The 26,215-nt window shown below is 50.0% G+C and overlaps 1 protein-coding gene across 6 annotated transcripts in view; it reads right to left on the reverse strand.

Moving 5' to 3' along the window:
- Positions 1-4,521: 4,521 nt before the first annotated feature.
- The window catches only part of FBXO25 (F-box protein 25), a 54,133-nt gene continuing 32,439 nt past the window's right edge, over positions 4,522-26,215 (reverse strand). For 3 of the 6 annotated variants that reach the window (XM_041767232.1, XM_041767231.1, XM_041767233.1), the window contains exons 5-11: positions 25,862-25,954; positions 16,238-16,331; positions 15,152-15,336; positions 11,524-11,706; positions 8,543-8,686; positions 6,084-6,110; positions 4,522-5,513 (exon numbers count right to left, since the gene is read on the reverse strand). In XM_041767232.1, the coding sequence (XP_041623166.1) occupies positions 5,424-5,513; positions 6,084-6,110; positions 8,543-8,686; positions 11,524-11,706; positions 15,152-15,336; positions 16,238-16,331; positions 25,862-25,954 (816 nt within the window). In that variant the 3' untranslated portion in view covers positions 4,522-5,423. The remainder of the gene's footprint in view (positions 5,514-6,083; positions 6,111-8,542; positions 8,687-11,523; positions 11,707-15,151; positions 15,337-16,237; positions 16,332-25,861; positions 25,955-26,215) is intronic. The other 3 variants (XM_041767234.1, XM_041767236.1, XM_041767235.1) reach the window with 3 other exon arrangements.

A 26,215-nucleotide genomic window follows, 5' to 3' on the forward strand; every position in this document is an offset into this window, starting at 1 on the left:
TTACACACATTAATAGAATGAGGGGAAGAACATGGCCATTTCCACTGATGCAGAAAAAGCATTTGGTTAAAAAAAAAAAAATAACTGATCCAGAATAGAAGAAATTTGCCTTGACTTATTAAGGAACAGATAAAAAGACCCTACACTTACTGAATGAGACTCTCATTCAGTCTGTCCACTCTCACCACTCCTATTACGCATCATACTCAGTCTTTGCCACAGCAGTTAGACAAGAAAAAGAAAAGGCATCTCAACAGTAAAGAAGTCATATTATCTGTTTATAGATGGTATGATCTTATTTGTAGGAAACCCTAAAGATTCTACCAAAAAAATTCCAAGAAAACCAAAAACCACCATCACAAATGGAACAGACAAGCTCAGGCAAGTTGCAGGATACAAAAATCAATATAAAAACAGTTGCATTTCTTTACGTGAACAATGAGAAATTCCAAAAGAAAATGAAGAAAATCCCATTTATAACAGCAACAAAGAATAAAATATGTAGGAATAAACTCAGTCACAGACATTAAAGTATTGTACACTAAAAACTATAGCATGTGGCCTAAAAGCAAGTAGACACAGATGAACGGAAAGACAGCCTGTGCCTATGGGCTGTATGACTTTGTATCATTAAGATGGCAACACCACTCGAGGCGATCTGTAGATTAAATGCACTCATCAAAAGCCCATAGTGGTTTTTGCAGAAATAGAAAAAAATCCTAAAATTTACATGGACTCTCAAGGAATCCCCAAATAGCCAAAACAATCCTGAAAAAGAGCAAAGTTGGAGGATTCACATATCCTCATTTCCAAACTCACTATGAAGCTACAAGAATGAAAAGAGTTTGGTCCTACCTAGCATAAGAACACACAGATAGACACACAGACCAATGGGAGAACAGAGGCTGGAAATAAACCATCACATACACAGTTATGATTTTCAACAAAGGTGCCAACACCATTCAGTGGGGGAAACAGTGTTTTCAACAAATGGTGCTGGGATAACTGGATATCATAGAATGAAGCTGGGCCTTAACTTACACCATACACAAAAATTAACTCCATGGACCAAAGACCTAAACATATAAGCTAAATAAAACTGTAAAAGTCCTGGGGGGAAAAAAAAAAAAACAGGGAGAAAGTTTCATGACCTTGTATTTGTCAATGATCTCTTAGATAGGAGACGAAAAGTTCAGCCACCAACAGGAAAAAGGGAAATGGATTCTATCAAATTAACACTTGAATGCATGAAGGACACAACAGTGAAAAGGTCACTTTCAGAATGGGGGGGAAATATCTTCCAGTCTCATACTCGTAAGGAGTTAATCTCTAGACTATACAGAGAACTCACGCACCTCAACAATAAAAACACACAACTTGACTAAAAAATGGGCAGAGGATGTGAACAGACATCTCTCCAAATACAACAGAGATGGCCATGTGAGAAGGTGCTCCAGACCACTAATCACCAAGGAGATGCAAATCCAAACACCAGGAGACACCACTTCACACCTGTTAGGCTGGTCACTGTATAAAACAACCAACTCCAGAAAATAAGTGTTGGCAAGAATGTGGAGAAACAAGCACTTGTGCACTGTTGGTGGGATATAAAATGGTGCGTCTGTGGAACATAGTATACTAGTTCCTCAAAATTCGATTAGCGTGGAATTACCATCTGGTCCACCAATTCTGCTTATGCATATTGCAATGAAGAAGTGAAAGTAGAGTCTTGAAGAGATACGTGCGCACCCAAGTTCATAGCAGTCAACAGCTGGAAGCCCACCCAATGTCTATCCACAGCTGAACAAATCAAAACATGGTCTATCCATGCAACAGAACATTATTCAGCCCTAAAGAGTCATGAAATCCTGAGACAGGCCACAGCATGGATGGACCCTGAGAACATTATTTTAAGTGAAACAAGCTGGTCACAAAAGGACAAGTATCATATGATTCCAGGTATATTCTGCATCCAGGGTAATCCAATCCATTGAGACAGTAGATGGTAAGGGGACTGGATAGGCACCCAGGGCAGGCAGGTCCTAATGGCCTTCCTGGTGCCTGTGCCCAGCCCTTGGGCATTTCACTGGGCAGCGTCTGGTGCTGCACAAGGTAGGAATGAAGGGTGGAGGGTGGGGTCATGCATGCATCTGCACACAGTTCTTGAAGGAAGTAACGTTACATCTCATAAACACGAGAGCTTCTGCCTCTTGAGACTGGTTTTCAGAGGGCAACACCCCTTCCTGCTGGCAGTTAGGGAGCCAAGCATCAGAGTCCATGTCATGACCATTTATCTTAGGGTGGCCTTAGCCTCTGAAAGAGAAAGGATTTTCCAAGAACGAGACCACTCCTTAGTAACCATGACTCATGTGGAGTTCTACCAAATGTTTAAATCAGAATTAACACCAATCCTTCACAAACTCTTCCCCCAAAACAGCAGAAGGACCACCTCCAAGGCAAGCTCATCTAAGTCTGCCAAGACGTCTTCACCCTGACACCAAAACAAGATGAAGGCAGCACCAGAAAGCACAGACTAATGTCTCCTTAAAGACAGCCTCAGGATGACAACAGCAAATCAAAACCAACAACTGTACAAAGTGGCATTTGAGCCCAGAATGCAAGGATGGTTCAATGTACAAAAATCAACCGTGGGGCACTGGGCTAGCTCAGCAAAGTGTGTGACTCTTCATGTCAGGGCTGTGAGTTTGAGCCCCATGTTGGGTGTGGAGATGACTTAAAAATAAAATCTTAAAGAAACAACAATCAACCGATGTGATTCACCACAGAAGCAAGACAAAGAATGAAACCACACAGGGATTCCCTGGGTGGCACAGTGGTTTAGCGCCTGCCTTTGGCCCAGGGCGCGATCCTGGAGACTGGGGATCGAGTCCCACATCGGGCTCCCGGTGCATGGAGCCTGCTTCTCCCTCTGCCTATGTCTCTGCCTCTCTCTCTCTCTCTCTTTCTCTCTCTTTCTGTGACTATCATAAATTTAAAAAAATAAATAAAAAAAAATTAAAAAAAATTAAAAAAAATAAAAAAGAATGAAACCACACAATCTCAATAGATGCAAAAAAAAAAAAAAAAAAACACTTGATGAAATCAAATACTCTTTCATGATTAAAAAAATCCTCAAAAAAGTAGGACTGGAAGGTTTAGCCCCGACCAGATAAAGGCATCTACAAAAATCACACAGCCAACCTCACAGAGAGAAAAGACAAAGCCTTCCCTGACATCTGCTTCTGCTGCAAGCTCGGCACTGCAGGTTCCAGCCCGGGCAATCAGGGCACCACACACAAGCTGCTGGTAACCACTCATGAGGAATTGACACAACTACCACTAGATTGAGTCTGTCAAGGAGCCCAGCAAGCTCACAAGCACAAAACACAGAAGCATTTTATGTGGGTGTTTGTATAGGATTCTAAGGGCGGTATTTATGGCACAAATTGTATGCGGTCAGATCCTTAAACGTTGTCCTAAAGCAGACCTGGTTCTCAGTACAGAGACCTGAGCAGTCAACTGTAGTATGTGGTGAGCTGTCACAAAGGCCACCTCAGTCCTTGTGTCCATGGTCCAGGTAAGAAACATCTTTTTGTGCCCGGAAAGGGGCAAGGGGAGGCTGTGTCTGGATGGACTTCCTGGCTGGCAGTGCCTACTGGGGCTAAAGGGGTGAGTGTCCATGTTGAGGATAACCTGACACCTTGGCTGGGTCCTTTTAGGGGCTGAAGGCACATGAGACAGGGTCCTTGACTCTCCCCGTTCTGACCTCTGGGAGGTCCCCCAACAGACCCGTATTCACAAACACCATTCCAGTGTGTGATTTCATTACAATTCTGCACCTCACCCTGTCTGTAGGTGCCTGACAGCCAGCCGCTGTGATGCTGAAAAGCCACCACCGCCCTCAGCCCAGCCTCACACGCACATCTGGGCCTCGCACACCTGGGCCTCCCGTGCACTGCAGGATGTCCTGCCACATCCGCTGCCTGCGGCGCCGAGATACCAGGGCACAATGGCAGTGCTCATGAGAGCTCAAGCTTCAATGTCCTCTTAAGAAAAAATTAATACAACAAACCGAAAACAGGCAAAGAACACATATTAGGTAACTTAACAAAAAAAAAAAGTTGGTAACACACCTTATCCTTCACTTAGGATAACAGCGCAGGAGAGAGGACTCCCCCTCAGACTGTGTGGCACATCAGGTTCTACTCCTCGTCCGTCTCAAGGACACAGGCAGCTGCAGACAGGCTCTTGACAGGCTGCTCATCAGTTACTCTGGTTAACGATCAGCAGCATCCTCCTGGCCATGAGGGTAAGTAGCCAATAAAACCCACGTTTTCAAAAATGCTTTTGAAAAAATGGCTGGTTGTAAAAGGAAAAGAGATGAACAGGACGCCAAAGGCATCAGGACAAGCTCCGCCTGGCCCCACAGAGGCCCTGGGCTCCACGCCGCGTCCAGAGGGAAGTGGTCATCAGGCAGGAAGCACTTCGCTGGCCCTCGGCACCAGTTCAACACAGACGTGATAGTGAAAATCCAGAATTTTTATTTACAGATACGCAAAACTGCAAACCATTTTAATACACTTAGAAAAAAACTGAAGGAGGATGGGTTCACACTGCTCTTCCACGGCCGCCAGGAGGGGAACGGTGCTTTGTGGCAGAACAGTGATGATGGGTGTCTGTATATATTCTCTCATACACCTTTATTTTCAAAATTATCTAAAATAGACATGCATTATTTTAAAAATAGGTTTAAATCAATGATATCAAAACCACTGACACTACTTTTTCAGTAAGATGCAAAATGGATGAAGTCAGATGAGCAGATAAACAGGATTTATTACTTTGTCCATGATAGTGACATGGAGGTTGCACCGGCTGCCGTGCCATCCACACCTGTTGGCCACAGCCCACGTACACAGTTCACAGCCTGACCACTGAGCGCAAGGCTCCACCTGCTGTCCAGGTCCACTCCACATCCGAACAGGACTCACTTGGACAAAACCAATGCACTTAAAATACATATTAAGAAAAATAAATATTCTGCACCCCATATTTACAAGGATCAACTGTTCCGTCCCCTGCCCCTCATTACTACAAAATCAGGAAACTATGATGTGACATTAAGAAGCACAGTATTAGCTGTTAGTGTCAGTCCCGCACAGAATGTGGTGCTAAGAATCCAGAATCTTACTGAACTATATTTATAAATACACAATGTTGCAAACCTTAGTGAACTTAAATGAAGAGGATTTTTAGAAAGTAGAAATAATTCTGCTTGGGTTCCCCAACTGCCTTTCAAAAAACCCCACACCACAGCCCTGCTACGTCCACATGGGGAGGGAAGCAGCGTTCTCCGTGTTGGCGTCCCCCTGGCTCACTGGCTGTAGCGCAGCAATGGTGAGATGGCAGCAGGCGGGGCGCCTTCAGAACTTGAACAGGTCAATGAAGTGCTGCGGAGACACGGGCATGAAGCAGCTGTCAGGGTCGGCGGCGGTGCAGGGGTGCCCTGAGTCCTGCAGGAGGAGGGAGAGGTGTCACCACAGGGCAGCTGCCAGCGGGCGGTCCTGACGCACCCAGGTCCCACCACGACGACGCATGGAGGACACACAGCAGCAGTGTTACAAAGACAAAGGCAGCCATGGGGGTTGTCCGCAGACAGGTGGCCCCAAAGCTCCCTTTCTGCGCTGTCCCTCTGGTTCCCGCCTGGTCCTTGGACGCCCGCCCCAACAGCTGGGCGCCCCCAGGGAGCTCGCACTCAGCTGGAAACCAGGGTCCTATTTATCAGGAGAAATGACTAACGGAATAGGCGTTCTGCAAGACTGACAAAGCACACAGGCCGGAGGGAGCTGGGGGCCACGCCGCATGGGCCCACGAGGCGCTGACATGTGCACCGTGGCTGAAATCTCACAGACACATCTACCGCGCCCCCTAAGGCCGGGCCTGCCTTTCAAGCCCTGGCCCACGGGACATCCCGTGAGCTGCTCGGGTGGGTGGTTCCCGCGGCAGGCTGCACACGTGCCGAGAGCCCCGGCCGGCGGGGGAGCATGCAGGGGACGCGACTCGAGGCCTGGTCTAGGAGGTACCTTGAACAACAAAGCAAGGCGGCAGTCCTTTGAGGTCGTGGAGAAAGAACCGGGAGGAGTGCAGGGAGGGGAGAGAAAGGAAAACCAATGTTAGAGAGAGCAGGCTGCTCACAGCATCCGGCGTGATGACGACGATCCACGTGTGGGTGAAACCGGCTGGTAATGGAGCTGGGCCGTGAGCACACGCAGAAGATGGCATGCCCCCCCCCCCGGCCCCCGCCCATCCATCCTGAAGACGGCCCTGAGACAGGGAGGAGTACTGAGCGGACTCCTCAGAACTTCACACAACACAAGCAAAGTGAGGCTGATGTCCCCACAGTTTGTACGGAAAACATTTCTAACACATCTTGGAAAGTCATTTATTCTCTCCCTCACATCCCAGCATCTGCCCTGCCACGTGCCCAGGAGTCACACAGCCACTCTCTACCTTACTCTCCTTTCTGCTTATTTGTGCTTTGTCAACGCTGTGTCTGCGCCAGCCTGCCCCCTCTGCCACCCCTGCCCGCCACCCACTGGGGTCAAGATGAGTGGGACCCCGCCCGCCTGCTGCGTGCGAGCTGGCCTCACTACAGAGACCAGGGCGGGCCATTGGCATATCCTGTGGGCACAGCACTCAAGCAGGTGCAGGAACCCGCTCCACCAAGTGGGCTCTGCTGCTCATCGCAGATCTGCTGAAACAGATCCTGATCCTACTGGGAACCCCAGACCAGCAGCCTCAATACCGGCTGCTGCACGTACTTTGGTGGCAAATGCACCAAGACAAAGAGACACAACACAATCTTGACCCCGAGTCCTGGCCTCTAACTGGCTTCCTTCTGTCCAGTCCCCAGCCCACCCCACTGGAGTTTCAGGTAGTTGAGAAGAACAGAAATCCAGCTGCAGAGCAGGCAGGAGAAGGAACAGAGCCGCCGTGGAACCACAGAGGAAGGGTGCCTTCCCAGGGACCTGTGAGGCCCAGACCAGATCCCACTCGGGCAGGGACTCCAACAGCACGGTGAGGTCCTCATGTGGGTGTGCATTGGTGCCAGTGATACTCCCGGAGGAGGAACCACATTGAGTGGGTCAGCCTGGTCCCATCAGGTGACACCCCCACCCCCCACTCCTCTATGTCCACAAGCACCTGCTGTGTGTGATGTGCACACCACCCCCTCCCATGGTGGGGCCCGCACCCTGGGACTGGTGACACGGGCCCCCTCGCACCAGCCAGTAGCCCCACTCCCCGACTGATGGACTCGAGGACTCACTCGTCAGACCCAGTCAAGAACAGGCCTGCTCCCCAATGCTCTGCCCTCAAGGAACCGTGTTCTACAAAACAACTACGACTGTAAAACATGGAACACGTACTGTCTTTTTAATTCCGAGATGAGAGTCATACTAAAACAGATATCAGGGACTGAGAAATGAACCCTCATGGCACTCGCGCACAGGGCGTAGGAGAGGTGCTGCTGCTTCCCTTCCCTGTAGTCAGTAAGCCTCCACTGAAGTAGTGCAGGAATCATGCTCCACACCACTGCACGCTCTATCTACATGTGCTCTGAGGTGAGAAAATCTCAAGTGCTCGTCTCTGTTCCAACAATCTAGAGCTTGCCATGCAATCCATGTAACAAGTTACAGGTAAACGTAGAGCAAAAAATAAGCAGGGATGGTGTGACCAGAAGTCAATGGCCATCCCCCAGGAGCACGGGGGGGGGGGGGGGGGGGAGGGCACACCCATGCAGGATGTGCACACGGATCACACTCGCCTCCGAATAAGCTAGGTCATCTCACAACATAAACGTGCTCACGGTCAAGGAGACTGTGACATGAGCTCTCCTCCCGACCGTGAACAGACCGAGCCCGGGTCTGTGTTAAGGGGAGGTCGCAGGGTGAAGGGTGTCCAGTGCCCCGGGTACTCCGACTACAAGTGTGAGTCAGGAGACTCTGGTTCAGCTTTGATCAAACAAGGAAACCCCGTGTCTCTCTGAAAGGCTGTCACCTCCATGTGGCAGGGGCTTGGCATGGAGGGGAGTCACAAGGAGATGCCAGCAGAAGGGTCACTGGGGGCACAGGGCCCCGGACTGGACGCCAAGCCTGGGGCACCCGCTAAGGAGTGTTAGGTTTGTAAAGCACAGGAACACATCAGCCCGTTTTTCTCAGGTTCAGGGCTGGCATGGTGCCCAGAACCACTGAAAGGAACCCGGCACTGACCCAGGACCAGGTGCCAGGTACCCCACTGCCCCTGGGGACACACATCTTACCAGCAAACATCTACCAGAGGCAGAAACACACACTTCGCTTCCCAATGTTTCCGACTCAAACCACAAGCTGTGTTTTACTTCTGTCAATCTATTGCCCAGCCCCAATATTTGGTGTCCTAAATCCCATTTTCTCATTACAATTTCCCATTTTTTTCTACCATGATACCTAAAATAGATGCAAAGAATCTGCCTCCCCAACACTGAACCGTCCGAGATGGTTACCTTCCAGAAGAGGATGCTGCAGTGCCGGCAGAAATGCAGGGTGTCCCCGTACTGCTCTCTCGGCGGGTAGTGCTTCTGTAGGGCAAAGTACATCAGCTTCCACTCCACGTGGCCCTTCTCTGAAAGGATCAGATGTCTACAAAACTAACAGACAAAATTCCGTTGAGAACCAGCAGATGGTTTCACAACATGTCAGGGACAACACGACGTGGTGCGTGGAACATCCAGTTCTGTGAACTCAAACGCCCGCGGACCAAATCAGTGAGGAAGTAACCACGTGAACCACGGCATGTGTACGGTGGGACAGCACGTGGCAGCTGTGAGCACTCTGGTCTGGACTTGCCCACAATCTCTAGTAAGGTAAAATTACATCACACACGCAAGGTATCTAAGAGCCTGTACCTAGAACACAGGAGGAACACTCGCATCTCTGTAAAAAGGAGACAACACGACTGAAAACAGGGCAGGGGACCTGGTGCAGAGGTGGCCAGGGTGCCACACTCCATCACCAAGAATGCAGAATGAGGTGCACGCCCGCTAGGCTAGCTACAATAGAAAACCCAGTAACCATGAGCCCTGACTGGTGAGGGTGCGGAGACGCCTGAAGCCTCATGCACAGCGGCCAGCAAGGTGCAGTGGTGCAGCTGCTAGGGGCAACAGCATAGCAGCTCCTCCAAACTTTGACACCTGCCAGCATTTCCACTCCTAGCTGTCCACCCAAGAGAAATGAACACAAACATCCACACAAAAACGTGTATGTCCTCACAGTTGTAGGATCCACCAAAGCCACAAGGTGGAAAGAACACAGACGTCCACCAGCAGGGCAATGCCCAGCGGAAATGGGGTCCGTGCACAGAGCAGATGCTGAGCAGCTGTGGAGCGGAGGGTGGCACTGCAGGCCATGGCCGGGGGGCGACAGACGGCTGGCAGCATGGTAGCACTTAGAGGGACGGTTCTCCAGACCAGGGAACTGTGCCAGGCTGGGGGCAGGTGAGGGGCCATGTAGGGCGGCCGTTTGTTCCTGAGGAGATGGGGCACCATATGAAGAGGGCAGAACATGGGGGAAGGATTTCAGCCTTGGGAAGTGCACCCACGGCCAGAGGCGCGTTGTGTGTCTGTGGAGAAGCCCGAAGGGGCTCCTGGAGCCGTACTGAGGAAGGAGGGTCCCAGGGGTTCAAACATCACCCAGCTCCTCCTGATGGCAGCCCTGAGGAGCAGGCCCCCGTTTACAACTAAAGACCGTCACCTGCACACCTACATGCACCTCACGTGGGCTCTCAGGGCCAGTTATGCCCTTCCCACGGAGCAGAGGCACAGGCTCCTGTCTCTAACAGAACCAGAAAAGAGGACAGGTTGACAAAGGAGCAAACACAGCTTCAGGCCCAGCTCCGTGGACATGCCTGTCCTCAAGTACCGTGAAGAGAAGACTCCCATCTGTGGGCTCGCTTCCCAGCCTGTCCCCCGCCAGCCCCACATCGTGCCACAGCTCCTGTGAGGATGCCCGGCAGTCACTGTTCCCAGTGTGACCTCATGCCCCTTGGCCACTCCGTGGGCAGGTGTGCTCCCTCCCACCCTGCTGTCAAGACGTTCCCAACGTACTTGTCTTCCTTCGGCATCTCCCTGTCACTCACTGAGCCCTGACACACAACCTTTTTGGACACTGTTTTTATACAGAGCATGTGCAGGCCAGGGTCACCTGTGGGCACCGACAGCTCACAATAAGCATCGACAGGAAAACCTGGTGCAGGGTACCCGGGTTATTTAAGGACATGCATGGACTCAAAAATGGCCGGTGGACCTTCTCCAGTTCCCACCCTGGAAAAACAGCGAGGCGTGACTTGGAGCAGCCACTCAGACGTATCCCAGCCCAGCAGACCCGCATCCTCCAGCATCCCCACCAGCACCGTGAAGCCAGCACCCAAGGCAAGCCTGACCTGCCTCCTCCATCCTGGAGAACCTTCTTCTCCTGGCTTCTCCCATCCTCCCCTCCAAACATTTCACCACCACCATCTCCTATGCAGAGGTTACAAGTTAATACTTCTTCCCAGCTCAAGTTTATCCTGACTTGTTTCTACTCCAACAAATTTACCTCAGTTTTCTCCAGGGTCCCCGCAGGCTCCCGATAGCTAAACCCCACGGACTTTTGCTGAGCTGATGGTTCAGGACCCCTGGCAGCATTTTCTGGGCTCTCAGGGGCCTGTGCCCCTTCCACTCCTGAACTCAGCTGCTGGAGCCACCTTCCTCATCCAGCTGAAGAGCGATCCCTGCCCGCTGCCCTCTGGACACCTCACAACAGCTCACGCACCTCCTCGTCTGGTCCCCCGGGCGAGAGCTACTGAGACTTGCTGCACCAGCCAGCCCCAGTGCCCTGGCTTCTCCTCTGGCCACCCCCCTCCTCCTGGAGGGTGATGATGTCTTGGATTCCACACTCTGCTCCCAGCTCTTCTGTGGCTCTTCTAAGCCTGCTGGGAAAACCCCAGGACCTGGTATGGCCACTGCACCCCTATCCACAGACTCTGAGGGCTACAGACAGTTTGCTCTGCTCCTGTACCAAGGCAACCTCTGTTTACTCAGACACCCCGAACCCACCCCCATTCCCCCAAGAGTGACAGCCTCCCCTGGGCCATGCATCCACAGTTCTGTCCTCCTGCCCTTCTGTCCCAGCTGCACCCAAACCCGTCTCTGACGGGATGTGCTGCATCAGGCTCCTCCACCTGTGCCCTGCTGCCCTGCGTAGAGCAGATGCCCCACACGTGCGTGTGACTCTCACAGAGCCCCGCAGGAGAAGTAAGCATCCTGGAACGCCCAGCGGGCCGCACACAAACATGCTTCGAGCTAGTCCCCAAAGCTGGGTCTACAGGAGTGTGGTGCGGCCAGGGAGGCTGGGAGAGCCAAGTGTGGTCACTAGAGATGGGCAAGGGGCGCATGCCAGCCCCCCTCTACCTGACGCTCTGTTGTGGCCCCGAGGCCACCACACTCACCTGCTGCTCGGCAAAGTGGTACTGACACAGTCTCTTCCACAGCTGCCTATCCTCGCTGAGCACGGATAGCGTTGGGGTCACCTGGCCGAGCGTGACAATGTCCCAGCCGTCGGAGAATCTGTACAAGATGTTGTTGAGCATGTGCAAAGGGAGGTCACTGAGCGTGAGGCCATCATTCACCTGCTGGAAAGGAAGTGGACAGCATCTCATTGCACATGATGCCTGGGAGCATGGCTACAAGAGGGCCTAATGGCCAAGTGAGAACAGGTGCTTCACAACGTAACACCGCTGAAGAGTTATGACCAAAGTGTCACCATCCCTCACACTTGGCAGCATGAGTCCTGTGCCCCACACCTGTATCCGGAAACAGCTGGCCACATGGGGACCCTGGAGGATAGGGTGAGGGGAACAGAAGCTAGTCTGTACCCTCGGCTCCTCCAGACCCCCCAAGTGCAGGATTCACTCGTCAGACACGACACCAAGACCAGAAAGAGAGATGGAGGGTCTGTGGACAGAGGAGATGAAGCCACTGACCTGCCACCAAGGCTCCATCCAGCTGTAAGCATCTGATGTCATATGGAGAAGCCACACCCTCCCTCCCACAAGCCTCCAGGTGTGTCCCTGAGAAAGGACCTGTGCATCATCCTATTGGGAGGGAGGGGACAAGAGGGACAGGAGGGGAGAGAGAGGAGGGAGAGAATGAGAGGGCGAGGGCAGGGATGGGAGGGGGCAGGATGGGACAGAGGGGGAGGATGCAGACTACAATGTCTCAGCCCCAGGCTGGGCACACACCCTGCCCCCCACCTCTCACCAGGGAAATCTCCCAGCAACAGATGGGGCAAGGTCTCTGATGGAGCATGGCCAAGGTTAGATAAGCCTGCTCGTCCTGAGGACTCGGAGACACCTGCACACCTGGCCACACCTGAACGCTTCCAACATGGCTGAGTGTCCTTGCCCTCAGTGGTCAGCCCTGAGGACGACTGGCTTCTTCCTGATTTCTGTTCTCTTTAGCAGTCCTGGCATCCCCACATACAGTGCACTTCCATGGAGAAATCTCTGGGGTGGGGTGCGATGAGGTGATGAAAGACTGGCTGTGCCATCTCTGTGTCCTCATCGCTGCCATGTGGCCGCCCTGACAGAGAAGTGCTCTCCTGGCACTGTGTGTGTGGGGAGGACGTAGCCCCTCAGGTACTGCTGACATGTGGGCCTCGGCACCGGCTGCCAGTCTATGGAACAGCCCAGTGCCCGGGATGTCACTTGCTATGTGATCATGAGTCATTTCAGATCCTGCCATCCCACTGGCACATGCGCCTGCACCCCCGATAGGCTACATGGTGTGAGCAAGGACAAGGGGCTCACACGGAGCATGTGTCGTTACAGGGTCTCGCGGGCTGGTGCACAGCAGAGCGCACACTGAAGAGCACACATGTGTGCGTGTTCCCTGGCCAGGTCTCCACACGGTTACAGGAACAACTCAGACTTGCTGCTTTGTGCTTCTTCTTGGAAGAGGAGCTTCCGCGTCACATAGGAGCTCATAAACATCCTGCTGCTAACGTCACAAGGCTCATCAGGGTACATGAGGTGGTAGGAAAAACCCTGGATGCACGAGGCGTGAGAGCCTGGTGCTGCAACACCCAGCCCTGTGGTGGCCGCCTGCAAGACAGCACAGCAGAAATACCAGCAGTTTCCTTCAGAACAGCTATGACTCGATGTGAAGGGGCACAAGCCGTCTGGCTGGACAGTCTGTCGGGGGCCATAGGGCCTTCAGCTCAGCCCCCCACTGCCTAGCTAAGCCATTTCTCATCAGGAACCCTGTAATCATGTCACCATGTGTGAAGGAACACGGCTTTGGGAGGTCTTGCTAGCACACCAACCACAGCGATCCCCATTCTCATGGAAGCTCCTCTGTCCTCATGCCAGGGCCTCACGCTACTGTAGTGCATAGGGGACTGAGGACAGAGGACCTGGCACATAAGGGGCCACTGAGAGCTGTTCCACTTCCTGTTCATCGCTGCCTCAGGGAGTTCTCACCACTTTCCAGCAGACAGTGGTGGCCAGGGGTGCACCCGACTCAGGTGCCCAGGACTCATGCACCAAGGCCCCTCACGCACATGGGCTGGCCTTACCCTCAAACACACGCAGCCCTTGCCATCCCAGTCAGGCTGCTCGGCTCCCAACATACAGTGACCCCAAACTCAGGTTCCCACCAATTTGGCCACAGTTGTCTTCCCCACAAGGCCTTATGTCCCTGGTTTTGCAGCTGCTACTGGAGCCACCACACTGGCTCACACTGGCTAACTCCTGCACTGTGAGGAGTGAGCATGACCATCACCCCCAGCTGGGGCCACAGGGGATAAGGCCACAGGAAAGCCAGCTCTGAGCGTGCAGCCAGGCCCAGGTCAGGGGGTCGTCCCCACTGCTGCCTTCCCTCCATGCATGCTCCATGCTGGTGGGAATGAAAGGAAGACCCTAAAGGAAGCCACTGCCTTCTTGATCCAGGAGCTGCAGAGGTGAGGAGGAATGACCCTGCCTCTGCTCCTTCCCCATTGTGACGCATCCCAGCCCAACTCTGCAGCTTCTCTGCCCTTCTGCCCGTAGTGAACACACACTTCTGTCTAAATGATACACAGCAGCAGCCCCGCCTGCAGCTTCCCAGCCACAAGCTCTTGCTCAGGACCCTGACCACAGACCCCTGCTGGCTGCCTGCCCCCAGCTCACTAGCTGCAGTGGCACTGCCACACAAGCTGGCCACATGAGGGATGAGGGGGACCTGGGTGCGTGGCCTGGCCACTTGTATGAGGCTTCCATACCACGTGCGTGTCACAGACAGACCTTCCAATCACAGCCTTCAGCTGTGGGGGGACAGGAGGTGTGTGACAGCTCAGGGCACTGCAGGACCAATTCCAGACCTACTTCTGTTCAGTCTGCATAGTGTTCACAGACATTGAACGTCGGAGTACTCATGACTTCAGGCCGTAATTAAGGAACCTCTCCTCTTCTGTAAATCTCAGGTTTAGATGGTAAATAGCTGAAAACTAAGGCTTTCCATGATCACTTCTGAAAATATTTGGCTTTGGGTGAGGCCTGGGTGAGCCAGCACCGTACATCCTCCAGGAGGGCAGTCTGGAGACTGAAGGGTGATCTCTTGGGCACTGAGAAATGCGTTCCGTTTATTCTTTATCTTACAGAGTCCCAGAGAGGCACAAATTCCACCTGAGATGCTGACTAGAGTCAAAGGTGTTAACACTCCTGCTGAAACTAGCTCTTGGAATAAACCCGACCAGAACGACCTACACAAGTGCACCATCTTCTCCCCCAGTGCAGTCTGCTGGAGAGCCACACACAACACAAGGACGGCAGGGACATGGGAAAGCATGAACCCTGGAGTTGCTGGCAGGGCAAGGCACCCATGACTCACGGGCAGTTGTTTTAGCCCAAAACATCTCATTTTCCTGGAAGGCAAATCAGCAGACTAACTCATTACCTGTTCTCCTCTCAGAGGCAACCATCTCTACTGTCTACCCAAAAGCAATCTAAGCTATCCAAGGGCCTTCTGGGCCAAATCCATCTGAAAACAAACATTCCAATAAGCCACCAGCACCTTTCACGCATGAGTGTGTCCCTGTACCTTAGTGACCTGCAGATTCTGCAGCTGTTGCTGCCAGCGGAGGATGGTCTCCAGACGGCAGATCCAGATGTTGATGTTTCCCACCAGCACAGACTTCCCAACCCCCCTGATGAGGATACAGAGGGTGGAACTCAGGTCCTGGAGGAGGTCTTTGATGAGACGGGGGTTCTGATGGTCGTCGAGGACTGGAACGCACAAGAACACACACAGTACAGATGAATAGAGTGCATGGGCACCCATGGAAGTGGAACAGGGTCCTAACCCCCAATACACACGAACTCAGGGGGCACTATGTGCAGGGAAGGGAGCCGTCATGAAGGGATAGACCCCACATCCCACACACTTGTGCTCAGAGTGGAGTCCATTAACAAAGATGAAATTGGATAGGTGCCAGCACCAGGAGCAGCCAGGGTGCAAGGGGAGGGGGTCAGTGCAGGACCACAGGACCTTCTGGTGGCAGGTGGACAATGTGCTTAATGCAGCCGAACTGTGTGCTTACAAATGGTTAAAACAGTAAACTCAAAAATGTGTATTTTACCACCATAACAATGATCTAATTTCACTGCAACTCCAAACTGGCATATTTTTTTGAGATACCACAAGTATGATGAAATTTAAAAGAACATTAAATATTTCCTGGCTGCATCTACAATTTTCGCTATAAAATTGGCAACGTCTGTTTCCCTTTATACTTATCCTGACGAGCTTACACATGTAATCAGCAATTCACCTACATACATTAACTCACTGTGAAACTGAAAGTTCTTTTTACTACTGGCCAGTAAGTGACCAAGATGGACTTAAATTAAGAATAAAGCCACAGGCTCGTCTGATACCTTAGTGACTACGCCATGGCCACAGCCACAGTTATGGGGTCACATGGCTAAGGTAGACAGACCAGCTACCTCAACAAGGTGAAACTTCTCTAAAACCCAGGGATCCTTCACTGTCCTGTGGTAATAGCCCATCCCAACACGACAGCATCACTGGACATCATCGCTGTTGACAACATACATACTGAGGAATGAAGAAGAACCCCATCTCCTCACACTGCACTTGCTATCAAACACGTGGTCATCATCTTACCCTTCTGAACAATTTTGTCCAAGATGTTGAAGTAATTCTTCTGTGCCACACCACTCAGCGAAGTTAACTGGGATTTGGCAATTAGCTGCAGGAGCTGAAAGGAGAGGAGGTGCGTTACATAATGTGGAAGCAAAAAACCCGCCACCAAGCTGGCTTGTCCCCTCCAGAGACCCCACGCCTGTCACCGAGCTGGCTTGTCCCCTCCAGAGACCCCACACCTGTCACCAAGCTGGCTTGTCCCCTCCAGAGACCCCACGCCTGTCACAGTCTTTGGCGATCAGTTATTTTTGAGGGTGGGACACGGTTTCGAAGGGCAGACTCCAGATTCATACCTCTGTGAGTTCTCCTGAACACTGTCTTTAAATGTTCCTTAGATCCACCTTTCCCTTTGCTGTCTCCCATGGCATCTGCAGCCGGGGGACCTTCTGTCTCCCCCTTACACTCACCCTCTCTGTGTCCTCCTTCCCATTTGTCACACCCCTGCCTCCTCTGTCACTTACCCTGGTTCCCAGTGTCCACTCCTCTTGGGCCCCTCACCTGCCCCACCAGTGCCTCCTGTGCTCCTAAGGACCCCCATCTAACTCCCCACACCCCCAATGGGGTCCGACTTCACAGCTCCATTCCTGGACAATCGGAAATACCAGGTGGTGGTGTCACGGACTCCCTGACACACCTCCCTAGTGGACTCACGCCTCTGCTCATACCCTCTCCTGTACCTGTTCTACAGGACCTCCCAAGCTCCTCACCCCAACAATGCTGCCCAGAAAGCTGCCCTCCACAAATAGGATTTGCAGGGAACCCAGAGCCAGGACTCCACGGCCAAGTGGAAACACACCTGTTCAGAAATGGGGACCATTTCTGCCAATCGCAGCTGCTTTTGGTAATTACACCTGCCTGAACATGGGATTCTCCACCCTCCCTCCTGTTCACCTTGCTGGTTTCTAGAAGGAGAAAAGAAACCCAAGTAGACTGCAGCAGTCCAAAACTAATATTTTATATAGGAGGATCACATGATGATCTTGGTGGAAATCATCCTGTGATCTCTAATATGCTTCCATAAGTGTCCTCTGCTACCAGCGATCACAGACACACACACTGCAGGGCACAGCCCTCAGGTCCCATCACATCAAACCAGACAGGCCTAAGACAGGCCCAGTCCTGCTTCCACTCCTGATCTTATCACCCATGTGTCGCTCCCACTTGCCAGCTTCAAACAGCCTTCAGTGATTTAAAACTTCATAATGTGATCATTTAAAAATCTTCTCAATTTAACATTTAACAAAAAGGGAACATGATTGAAACTCTGTAACACAGAACATGCTAAGCAGCCATCATGAGCCAGAGGAGAACCATGACCCTGACCCTGGATGTGCCCCTGCAGTATGGGCTGGTGTCCTGGGACCCTGTCCCTCTGCTCAGAGGCCAACAGGCATCACAATGACATAGACTGGGTTTGAAACAAGCCTCCCATTTGAGGATAGGCTTGGGCAGATAGTTTTTGAGTCAGGGTTCCCACTTCTTGCTTTGTCCCTTCTCTCACTCTCCTTGGGAATTAACATCCTCAGGCCTTTTGTCTTATTCACAGACTTCTAGAAGTGGCAACAAAAGGACTGCTATTTCATTTAAATTATATTGTGTCACAATTTACAATTTTACTCTTGTCACAGGACCCCTCGGTGGCTCTGTTCATCATGCAGGTTGTCTCACCGATAACACTGGCAGGCGGACAGTTAAAGCTGGCGCTGGTCCCTGTAGACCTGTGACAGGGACATTTCAGGTTTCTGGAGGACATGCTTCTGCTGGCCTGCCCTCTAAAGAACAAACGTCTACACTCCCAGTGTTCTCATGCCAGGACATACCCATCTACCACAATCATCAATTTATGCCACATCACTTAAAAATGTCAGAACTACAACATCGAATTTAATTTTACTAAGGTCAAAGTGTCAAGTCCGTTGAAGAGCGCTTCTTTTGACTGTAAACTGACATCTCACAGAATACTGAATGGAACATATGCGTTTCTCAAAATCACAATACTATTCTACTAATATACAATTTTAAACAAAGACACAAATAAAAGTATTTTCCAAAGGTGACAGAACGATAAACAGGAAAGTCAGGAGATTTAACCTCCGAGGCAGAAGTCAGCAGCAGAGATGTCCACAGGTGGTGGCATGCCAACTGACGGACCGTCAGGAGTGTCCTACTTGTCAAGTCACACACTAGATGGGTAAATGCCCATGGTAGTACCATACTGTACTTAACATATTCTGTAGTGAAGTAAAAATTAAGAAAAAACAGAAAGCAGGCATCTCCATGGGGCCTGCACTGTCATCTCTCTGTCCTTCCTCTGTAAAGAATCTTGCTTTTAGGGGAACTCACATATTTTGCTAGTATGCTTTAATCCAACACGGTGTGTGGGGAGAAGAGTTAGCAAACACTCGCAGTTAGGAGCCAATTCTCGAATCGACAATAGGAAGATTTAAGGAAAATAAAGGTTTCGTCCTAAGGAACACAGAAGACATCCTTTTGTGAGTAATCTTAGTTTTATAATAAAAAACAAACTTTCTCCATTTCTAAATACCCAGTTTCCTTGAAAGGAGGAGAAACCATAGGTTTGGTAAAATAGCCAGCAAAAATTAAATTACTGTAGAGTATCCTACAAGCCAGTTTGTACCTTCAGCAGAACTCATGGTAAATACCTAACAATGGTAGGAAATAACTGGCCTAAGACACCACACAATTCCCATCAACAGTGGCTCGTTTGTCCCTGTTCGCCCACTCTGGGGAGGACACCACCACCACCACCACCAGCCCCCGACCTCCAGGTGCTGGTCGCAGTGCTTGGGGTGGGGCAAGAGGATTCCAACATGGTGATCACTTACCTTACCTGCGACCAGCAAAGGTCTAGCTGCAACAGGATTGGAAACCTTAGAGTCCTTTTCAACAGTCTCACTGACCTCAAAAGGACACTATTTCAAGATGTCATAGGGCACATTTAGGAAAGTCCCTTGTTTTCTTTGAGAGGGAAAGTTCCTAAAATTAAGAACACTGAGGTCTTACACAGTCAAGTCTTCTCTGTCGGTACTGGGGCAGCGGCGCATGTGGTGTCCCCCTGGCTCCTTGTCCCCGCCTGTCTCCCATCCTTACATCTTGGGGCATAAATGGCCCTGTCCACAGCTGTGGCCCCTTTGTCCAAATCACCCTGAGAGATGGTGTAAACACAGCTGACACAGAGCAGGATATGATTTAACTAGCGCACTCCCCATGGCAGCCCTTGGAGGTAGATACTAAACCCATCAGAGGCCCAACATGCGAGGTTCAGAAATGTGCCCAGGACCCCCGATAAGGAAATGAGAGAGACTGAACCCAGAGGGGCAGTGAGGCTCCTAGCCCACTACCCACCTCTGCCCCTCCCTCTGTGCATCAGTATAAACTGGGGATGCTACAGTCCTCCGCAGAGATTAGGAGAAAGCTCAGAAACATCCACATCACAAAATATTCTAGCCAGAGAGGGCTTTTGACTTATCCTCACTGCTCTTTAAAGGGAAGGGCCCTTCCCATTGCACCTCAGTTCCCAGGGGCCACAGAGGAGTGTCCTTCCCGCCTTGCTCTGGCTTCTCATTTTAAGGCTCCATGTAGACACAGACTTTTAGGGATTGTTATTCCACCCTGCAGAGTCACTACTTGGATATATTTCCCAGAAAAAGTGATAATTCTGATGATTCAAATGCAGCAGGAATGTGGAATGGTCAGAAGGGAAGTACCCACCAGTAAAGGACATAAGTGAAACTCCAAAACTCTGAACTTTTCATGTGGGCACCATGGGCTAGCTGTAGGCCTTTGGAGGTGTCCTGGGTATGAGCATCCTTGGCCATCCACACCACATCTTTACTTGGGGGCTAGAGCCATGCGATCCCAACTTGTTTTCTCCTCCTGGTCCAATTCCTGGACAACCCCTTACAGAAATCTGGTTTCCGCCCTTTAATGAGTCAGGAAGCTGCTGAAATTCTCTTTCAGAACACTATATGTGCTTTTAGAACATACCACCTCTACAGGGAAACACCATTGCCCCAGGACACGCTGTCCTGTGAGACACCATCTTACCTGAACTGGAATCTCCCATGACCCACTTCTCAGTGACTAACCTGATGGATTCCTTTGTTAGCCACATAGAAACATAGCCATTTAATTGATATTTTCTCCTCTCCTAGTGTGATGAGGGATTAACAAACTCCTCTCACATGACTGCAGGATGAGTCGGAGCCTAAAGACCACAGACGCTAGGTCTGCAGACATCCTGTCCTTGACCACACCTGTCCCTGAGCAGGTGACGAGCCTTGGGGAACGTGGAATGTTTGTTAGCAATACCACTCACCACGTATGTCTGTGATTAAATTGCAGAGGGTGCACTCAAGTTTCATAAACCTAGGAAGAATACAGTACAGGACCTGTCCTCAACATCACAGAAGTGCTGCATGGAAATCCCACAGGTGACTCAGCCTTATTATGCTGGGAATGACAGACCAACTCAAGTTGGAAGAAGCTATATATTAAATTTACCACCGCAGAGAAAAACAGATGTTCCCGTGAAAGGTTTTAAATAAAGTTTAAGTTTCAACCAAACTGTCCATATATAAGACAGGTTCCGATTACAAGTGCACAAAGAATTAAAATGAAGAACCAACTCTGACACCATTAGAAGATAAACACTGTTTGTCTAGGAAAATGTAGGACATAGCAAGGAACACACCTGTCTGGAAAGGAGCTTAAGCTGCATTCTCAGTATCACAGAACAATACCTGGGACCTAAAATTCTGTGCGTTGCCACAAAAATATAAATAGGCAAGCACAATTGTTTAGGAAAGAGAACACTTCCTGGAGAATAGCCGAGAAATGGACAGTGGCCACCTGTGGGGGAGAGGGAGGCACATTCCTGGGGGGAGGAAGGAAATGTACAGCCACTTGGGGCCATGGAGGGGAGGTACAGCCACCCATGGGAGGGTGTTGGCGGTACAATGGCCTGGGGCCACATTCCCTCATGAGCATATACCGTCTTCTAACTACAAAGCCTATCCAATTAGAGAATCACCACGTGGAAGCAGAAGAAGGTAAATAACACACCAGAGATAGTGGCAAGGCCAGAAGGACGGACTTCAGGTACACTTTCCATGTAACACAAATTAAGGCAGAAACACTTTATGCTCCTGAGCAGATTTTCCCCACGGAGTCCCTACTTTAGGAAATACAGCATATCCAACATTTGCAAGTTTCAACTGTCACCCTGTGTTGCTTTCACAAATTTCCTGAAACATGCATATAGCCCTTCAACCCACTGTCCCCAGATGCTGCCCCACTGTCCACGTATGCCTGGTCCCCAGAAGCCACCACCTGTCCTGAGGGACCCAGCAGTCTGGTTCTCCTGGGACTCTGCAGGAAACAGGACACAGGGGGTAACCCAGACGCCTACAGGATGAACCTGCTTTGTGTTACTAATCCCTACATCTTTACCTACTGCTGTCCTGGCTGCCAGCTACCTGCCAGCGCACCTTCATTCTACCTGGATGGAGGTGGCATCACACTGGGCACTGGGGGCTCTGCAGTGAGCAAAGCTGGTGGAGTCCCTATGCTCCTGTGGCTCAGGGGAGTCTGGCAGTGATGACCAATGCACTGGACAAATGACCAAACCCACACCCATGGGCCGCCCTGACTGGGGAGGTGGAGCCTGGGCATGGCTGGATCTGCAAAGGCCCATCTCCTTCAATGTGGCTTCGCTCACAGAAAGGACAAGTGTTGATGGCAGAGTGTGGCTGGAATCTGGTGTAGAAGATTCTCTGAAAGTGCTGGCTTGCTACATTTCCAAGTGTGTGGCTGATTTTCTTAAATAAACTTTTCAAAATTCCACCAAATCTGTCTTTATTTTAATGAAAGTAAGCTCATAAAATTGACCAAAAATGCATTTAATTTACTTATACGTGACTTAGAAATGGGTAAGTGAAAGTCAGCAGAATCATGGTTCAGATATTAAGAACTGTTCACTCACCAAGGGTCAAATCCAAGCTGCAACTTGACTTGTCTTTTTTTATTAATAAGGGAATTTCTCAGGGCATATTATGAAATAATAATTGCAGACAGTTAAGAGAAAAATTATTACTTAGTGAAAATATTTCAGTTTGCATTGACTTTCTGGAAGTAAATTTAATAGCTCAATATTTTTTTAATTTTTATTTATTTGACACACAGAGAGAGAATAAGCAGGGGAAGTGGCAAGGCAGAGGGAGAGGGAGAAGCAAACTCCTCACTGAGCAGGGAGCCCCAGGTGGGGCTCGACCAGAGAACCCTGAGATTATGACCTGAGCCAAAGGCAGATGCTCAACCATCTGAGCCCCCCGGATGCCCCTAACAGCTCAATACATTATGCTAAGGCTATTTAGTAACTAGCCAAGACAATTGTCACAAACTATTATAACAGGAAGAAGCTAATTTTGAATAGGAGGTAGGTTTGAAGAGCAGTCTGACATCATGATGACTGATTAGCCTGAAGCTAGTACGGGGCAGCACGCTCATGAAGTCTGAACACGGATGATGAAGGACACTGACCTTACAAGTACGTGCACAAGGTCTGGGGCTGCCGGTGCTATGAGTGCTGGTGTGTGTGTGTGCTAGCCTAGAGCAACAAGTGGTGTTTGAACTCATGCTCCCCAGCTGCGTGGGTGCAGGCACATGCACCTGCCCACATGCATGAATTCAGGAACCTGCCCTGGTGCAGGAGAGTGGGACAAGCTCCTATCAACCTCCCAGAGCTCTCCAAGGCACTACTCACTGCCACTTGGAGGCATCCCTGGGGCTCCTGCCAGCATGCAGGTGCGGCGGTTACTCATGGTTCAGCCCTAATCCTAGGACAGCTATGGGAATCTGGAGTACATGGCACCTAAAATTATTTTCTCTTCTATAAAAAGTTGAGTACAGCTTGGAAAAGCAACATTAATTCTGCAAAATCAGAGAAAAATTATGGAAAAACTATTAAAGTAACCTAGATAAGAAAATGTTTCAGGTATTAACAGATAATGCCAGGAATGGTCACACCTCCACTCAAAACTACTTATCTTTACCTCAGCAACACAATGTATAACTGGACGATAACTAATAATTTTTATTCAGGAAATGTAATAATTATTGACTAGTCTCAGTTTAAAATTGCTGACTTTAGGAGAACAAAAGGATCTCATATAGAATATTCTTCCTTTCTTTCATACACATCCTCAGGAAAACCATCCCTGAACACCTTTACAAACATAAGGAAACTCTTTATCAAAGGTTTCAAACCCACTGCTGCCTCACATCTTGCTTACATGTGTTCCAACATTAATGAGTGCAGACAGCTCAGCATTAATTACGGGAAATCACCTTCCTGAGAAGAACACAGGAATCCTCCTAGCTGCTGATGTAGGAAGCGCTGCTACACACATTGAAAGTATCACAAAACTCCACGCAGTGGCTCCTGAAGTCAAGGTCATCTGCCATCAGCACAGGTCAAGGAGCACATGCCCTGCTGGGCAACAAGAGCACCTCACAAAAAAAAAAAAAAAAAAAAGGAGTACCTCACGCCCAAGCACATGGAGACGCTGCATCTCCGTGAGAGGGTGGCAGTGAGCAGAGCAGAGTCGGGGAGGGGAGTCCCAAGCTACTCTGGAGGTGAAACATAATGCATTGGGAGAGAGCAGGAAAGCCAGCATGGGCAGGGGAGGTGCCAGAGGGAGGGCAGGGAGCTAAGGCCCCACAGCAGGTGTCTGCAGTGGCACGTGCACTGATGCACAGCATCACTGACGGCTGGTGTCTGTCTTTGCTGTTAGCAGAAGGCGGACATGAGCAAATGGGCTCTTTGGAAGGCAACCCTGCTGGTCTATGGAGGGGTGCACGTGGGCAGGGGTGGGGATGAGAGGTGAGGTTCCTGCTGGGCAGTGACTAAGCCTGTCAAGCCTCACACACACAGCCTCAGCACCTTCTCAGGTCACCAGGTCCCGCGCACACCATCTCCACAGGACAACTCAGAGACTGGCGGTACTTCTAGAAGGGTACAAGACCATTTCAATTGACAATGCATGTGACACATTTTAACTTTATACTTATGCATTTTGTACGTATCAGAAAACAATCAGTAGAGGAAACATACAATTTTACAGCTATTACGGTTAGGGTGAGGCTAACGTATTTCATTTATTTTCATTTTCAAAAACACGAAAGACACATGAGGAAAGGCTCTTCAGCAGGCAAGAGTGTGGCACGCAGACAGAATGAACAAATAATGAGGAGGATCAGGCAATAGGAAGGAAGAACACTGGCCCACAGATGTGCCTCATCTGAGCACAGAGTGGTCACACCCCTGCACAACTCCTAGTCCACCCCTGCAATGAAGTCTCTCTACTTCTGCGTGGGGTGCTCAAAAGTGGCTACTAGGACACAACAACTCAGGGTGTCCCGAACTTGAAGATGGTGCCACGGAGAAATATTTACTAGAACAGAGACCTCTGTGCTAACACACCGTTTCCTGGCCCCTGGATTCTGGACACTCTGAACTGGATGAGTCCAAATGCAGTGCCTCACCCGGAGAAGGTGAATGACAGATGTGCCCCATTGGCCAGTGCATGCATCAGAACACACCCATCGGGCCCCAGTGCACGGGACTCCCAGGAAGCACGTGGCACACAGGTGCCCCACATGCTGGTCACATAGGACACCCTGGCAAACTCTGGGGCCAAACCAAACACGTACTATTACCTCAGGTATAAAGTGATTTAACCCCCAATATATCTGTCCTGCCACTAATACTACTTTTTTAATTTTTTTAAAGATTTTATTTATTCATGAGAGACAGAGAAAGAGGCAGAGACACAGGCAGAGGGAGAAGCAGGCTCCCTGCGGGGGAGCCTGATGTGGGACTAGATCCCAGGACCCCAGGATCACAACCTGAACCAAAGGCAAATGCTCAACCATTGAGCCACCAAGGTATCCCAATACTTTTCATTTCCTAAAAATCGTTACAAGGAAAATATTTCTAATGTCTCAGCCCTATTAAAAACCCAAAATTAACATCATCACAACCCATTGCTTACATTTTGTTTACAATGCATGTAACACATGATATATATTCTTTTTGAGCCAAGATAAAAATTTCCTCCAAATAGATCATCAACACAATCAAGGCTTCTGTGGAGATCCACTATATATCAATTCCCTTTTTCCTACCAGCTTGCTGCTTGTCTATGAAGCAGAGCTCATGCTTGTGAGGAACACAGAGGAGAAAATGCACGTGAAATCATGAGGCCGGAACCTCAGGAAGAGCCTGTGTGCGCCCTTCTGGGTCTCCCACAGCAATGCACCTATGTGTGTGGCTGGGCGAAACCTGCAACATGATATGCCCCTGGGAGAAAGCGTGTGGGACACCAGGGCAGGAGAGAACCCCACTATTTCTGTCACCCCGAGCTCACTCTTCATGTTCTGTTATGCTACCAAACAAGCACAACTTTGCGCCAATGCCAGAAGCGTCTTAAATATTTACACTTGTCACCTTCAAAACCCAGTCCATCAAGTGTCATCAAATGGCTTTTGAAACAGAAGACTTACTTTGACCACGTAAGTGAACCTTCGAATATCCTGAATTGCACTTGAGAAGTCTAAGCGATTGAAAGCCTCTCCCAAAGTACAATAGCCATGCCTCTGGAAAAACAGACACAAAACAGTTGAAATCCATCATCAGTCAATTAGTCAAAATAAAGTGACAGTTAATGCGAATTAGTCTGTGCAATTTTTTTTTAATTTCAGCAAAGGGCATTTGTTTTTATGATTTATTCTACATTTAGATTAGCATGGTGTAAAACCACAATGCTAAATATAAGTCATTTATAATCAGGACATTATACTCTGCTATTCTTACATCACTACTGAGATAAAGCCAAATATGTATTAAATATCTTGTTG

The sequence above is a fragment of the Vulpes lagopus genome, chromosome 8, assembly GCF_018345385.1.
Source record: "Vulpes lagopus strain Blue_001 chromosome 8, ASM1834538v1, whole genome shotgun sequence".
Taxonomy (NCBI): Eukaryota; Metazoa; Chordata; class Mammalia; order Carnivora; family Canidae; genus Vulpes; species Vulpes lagopus.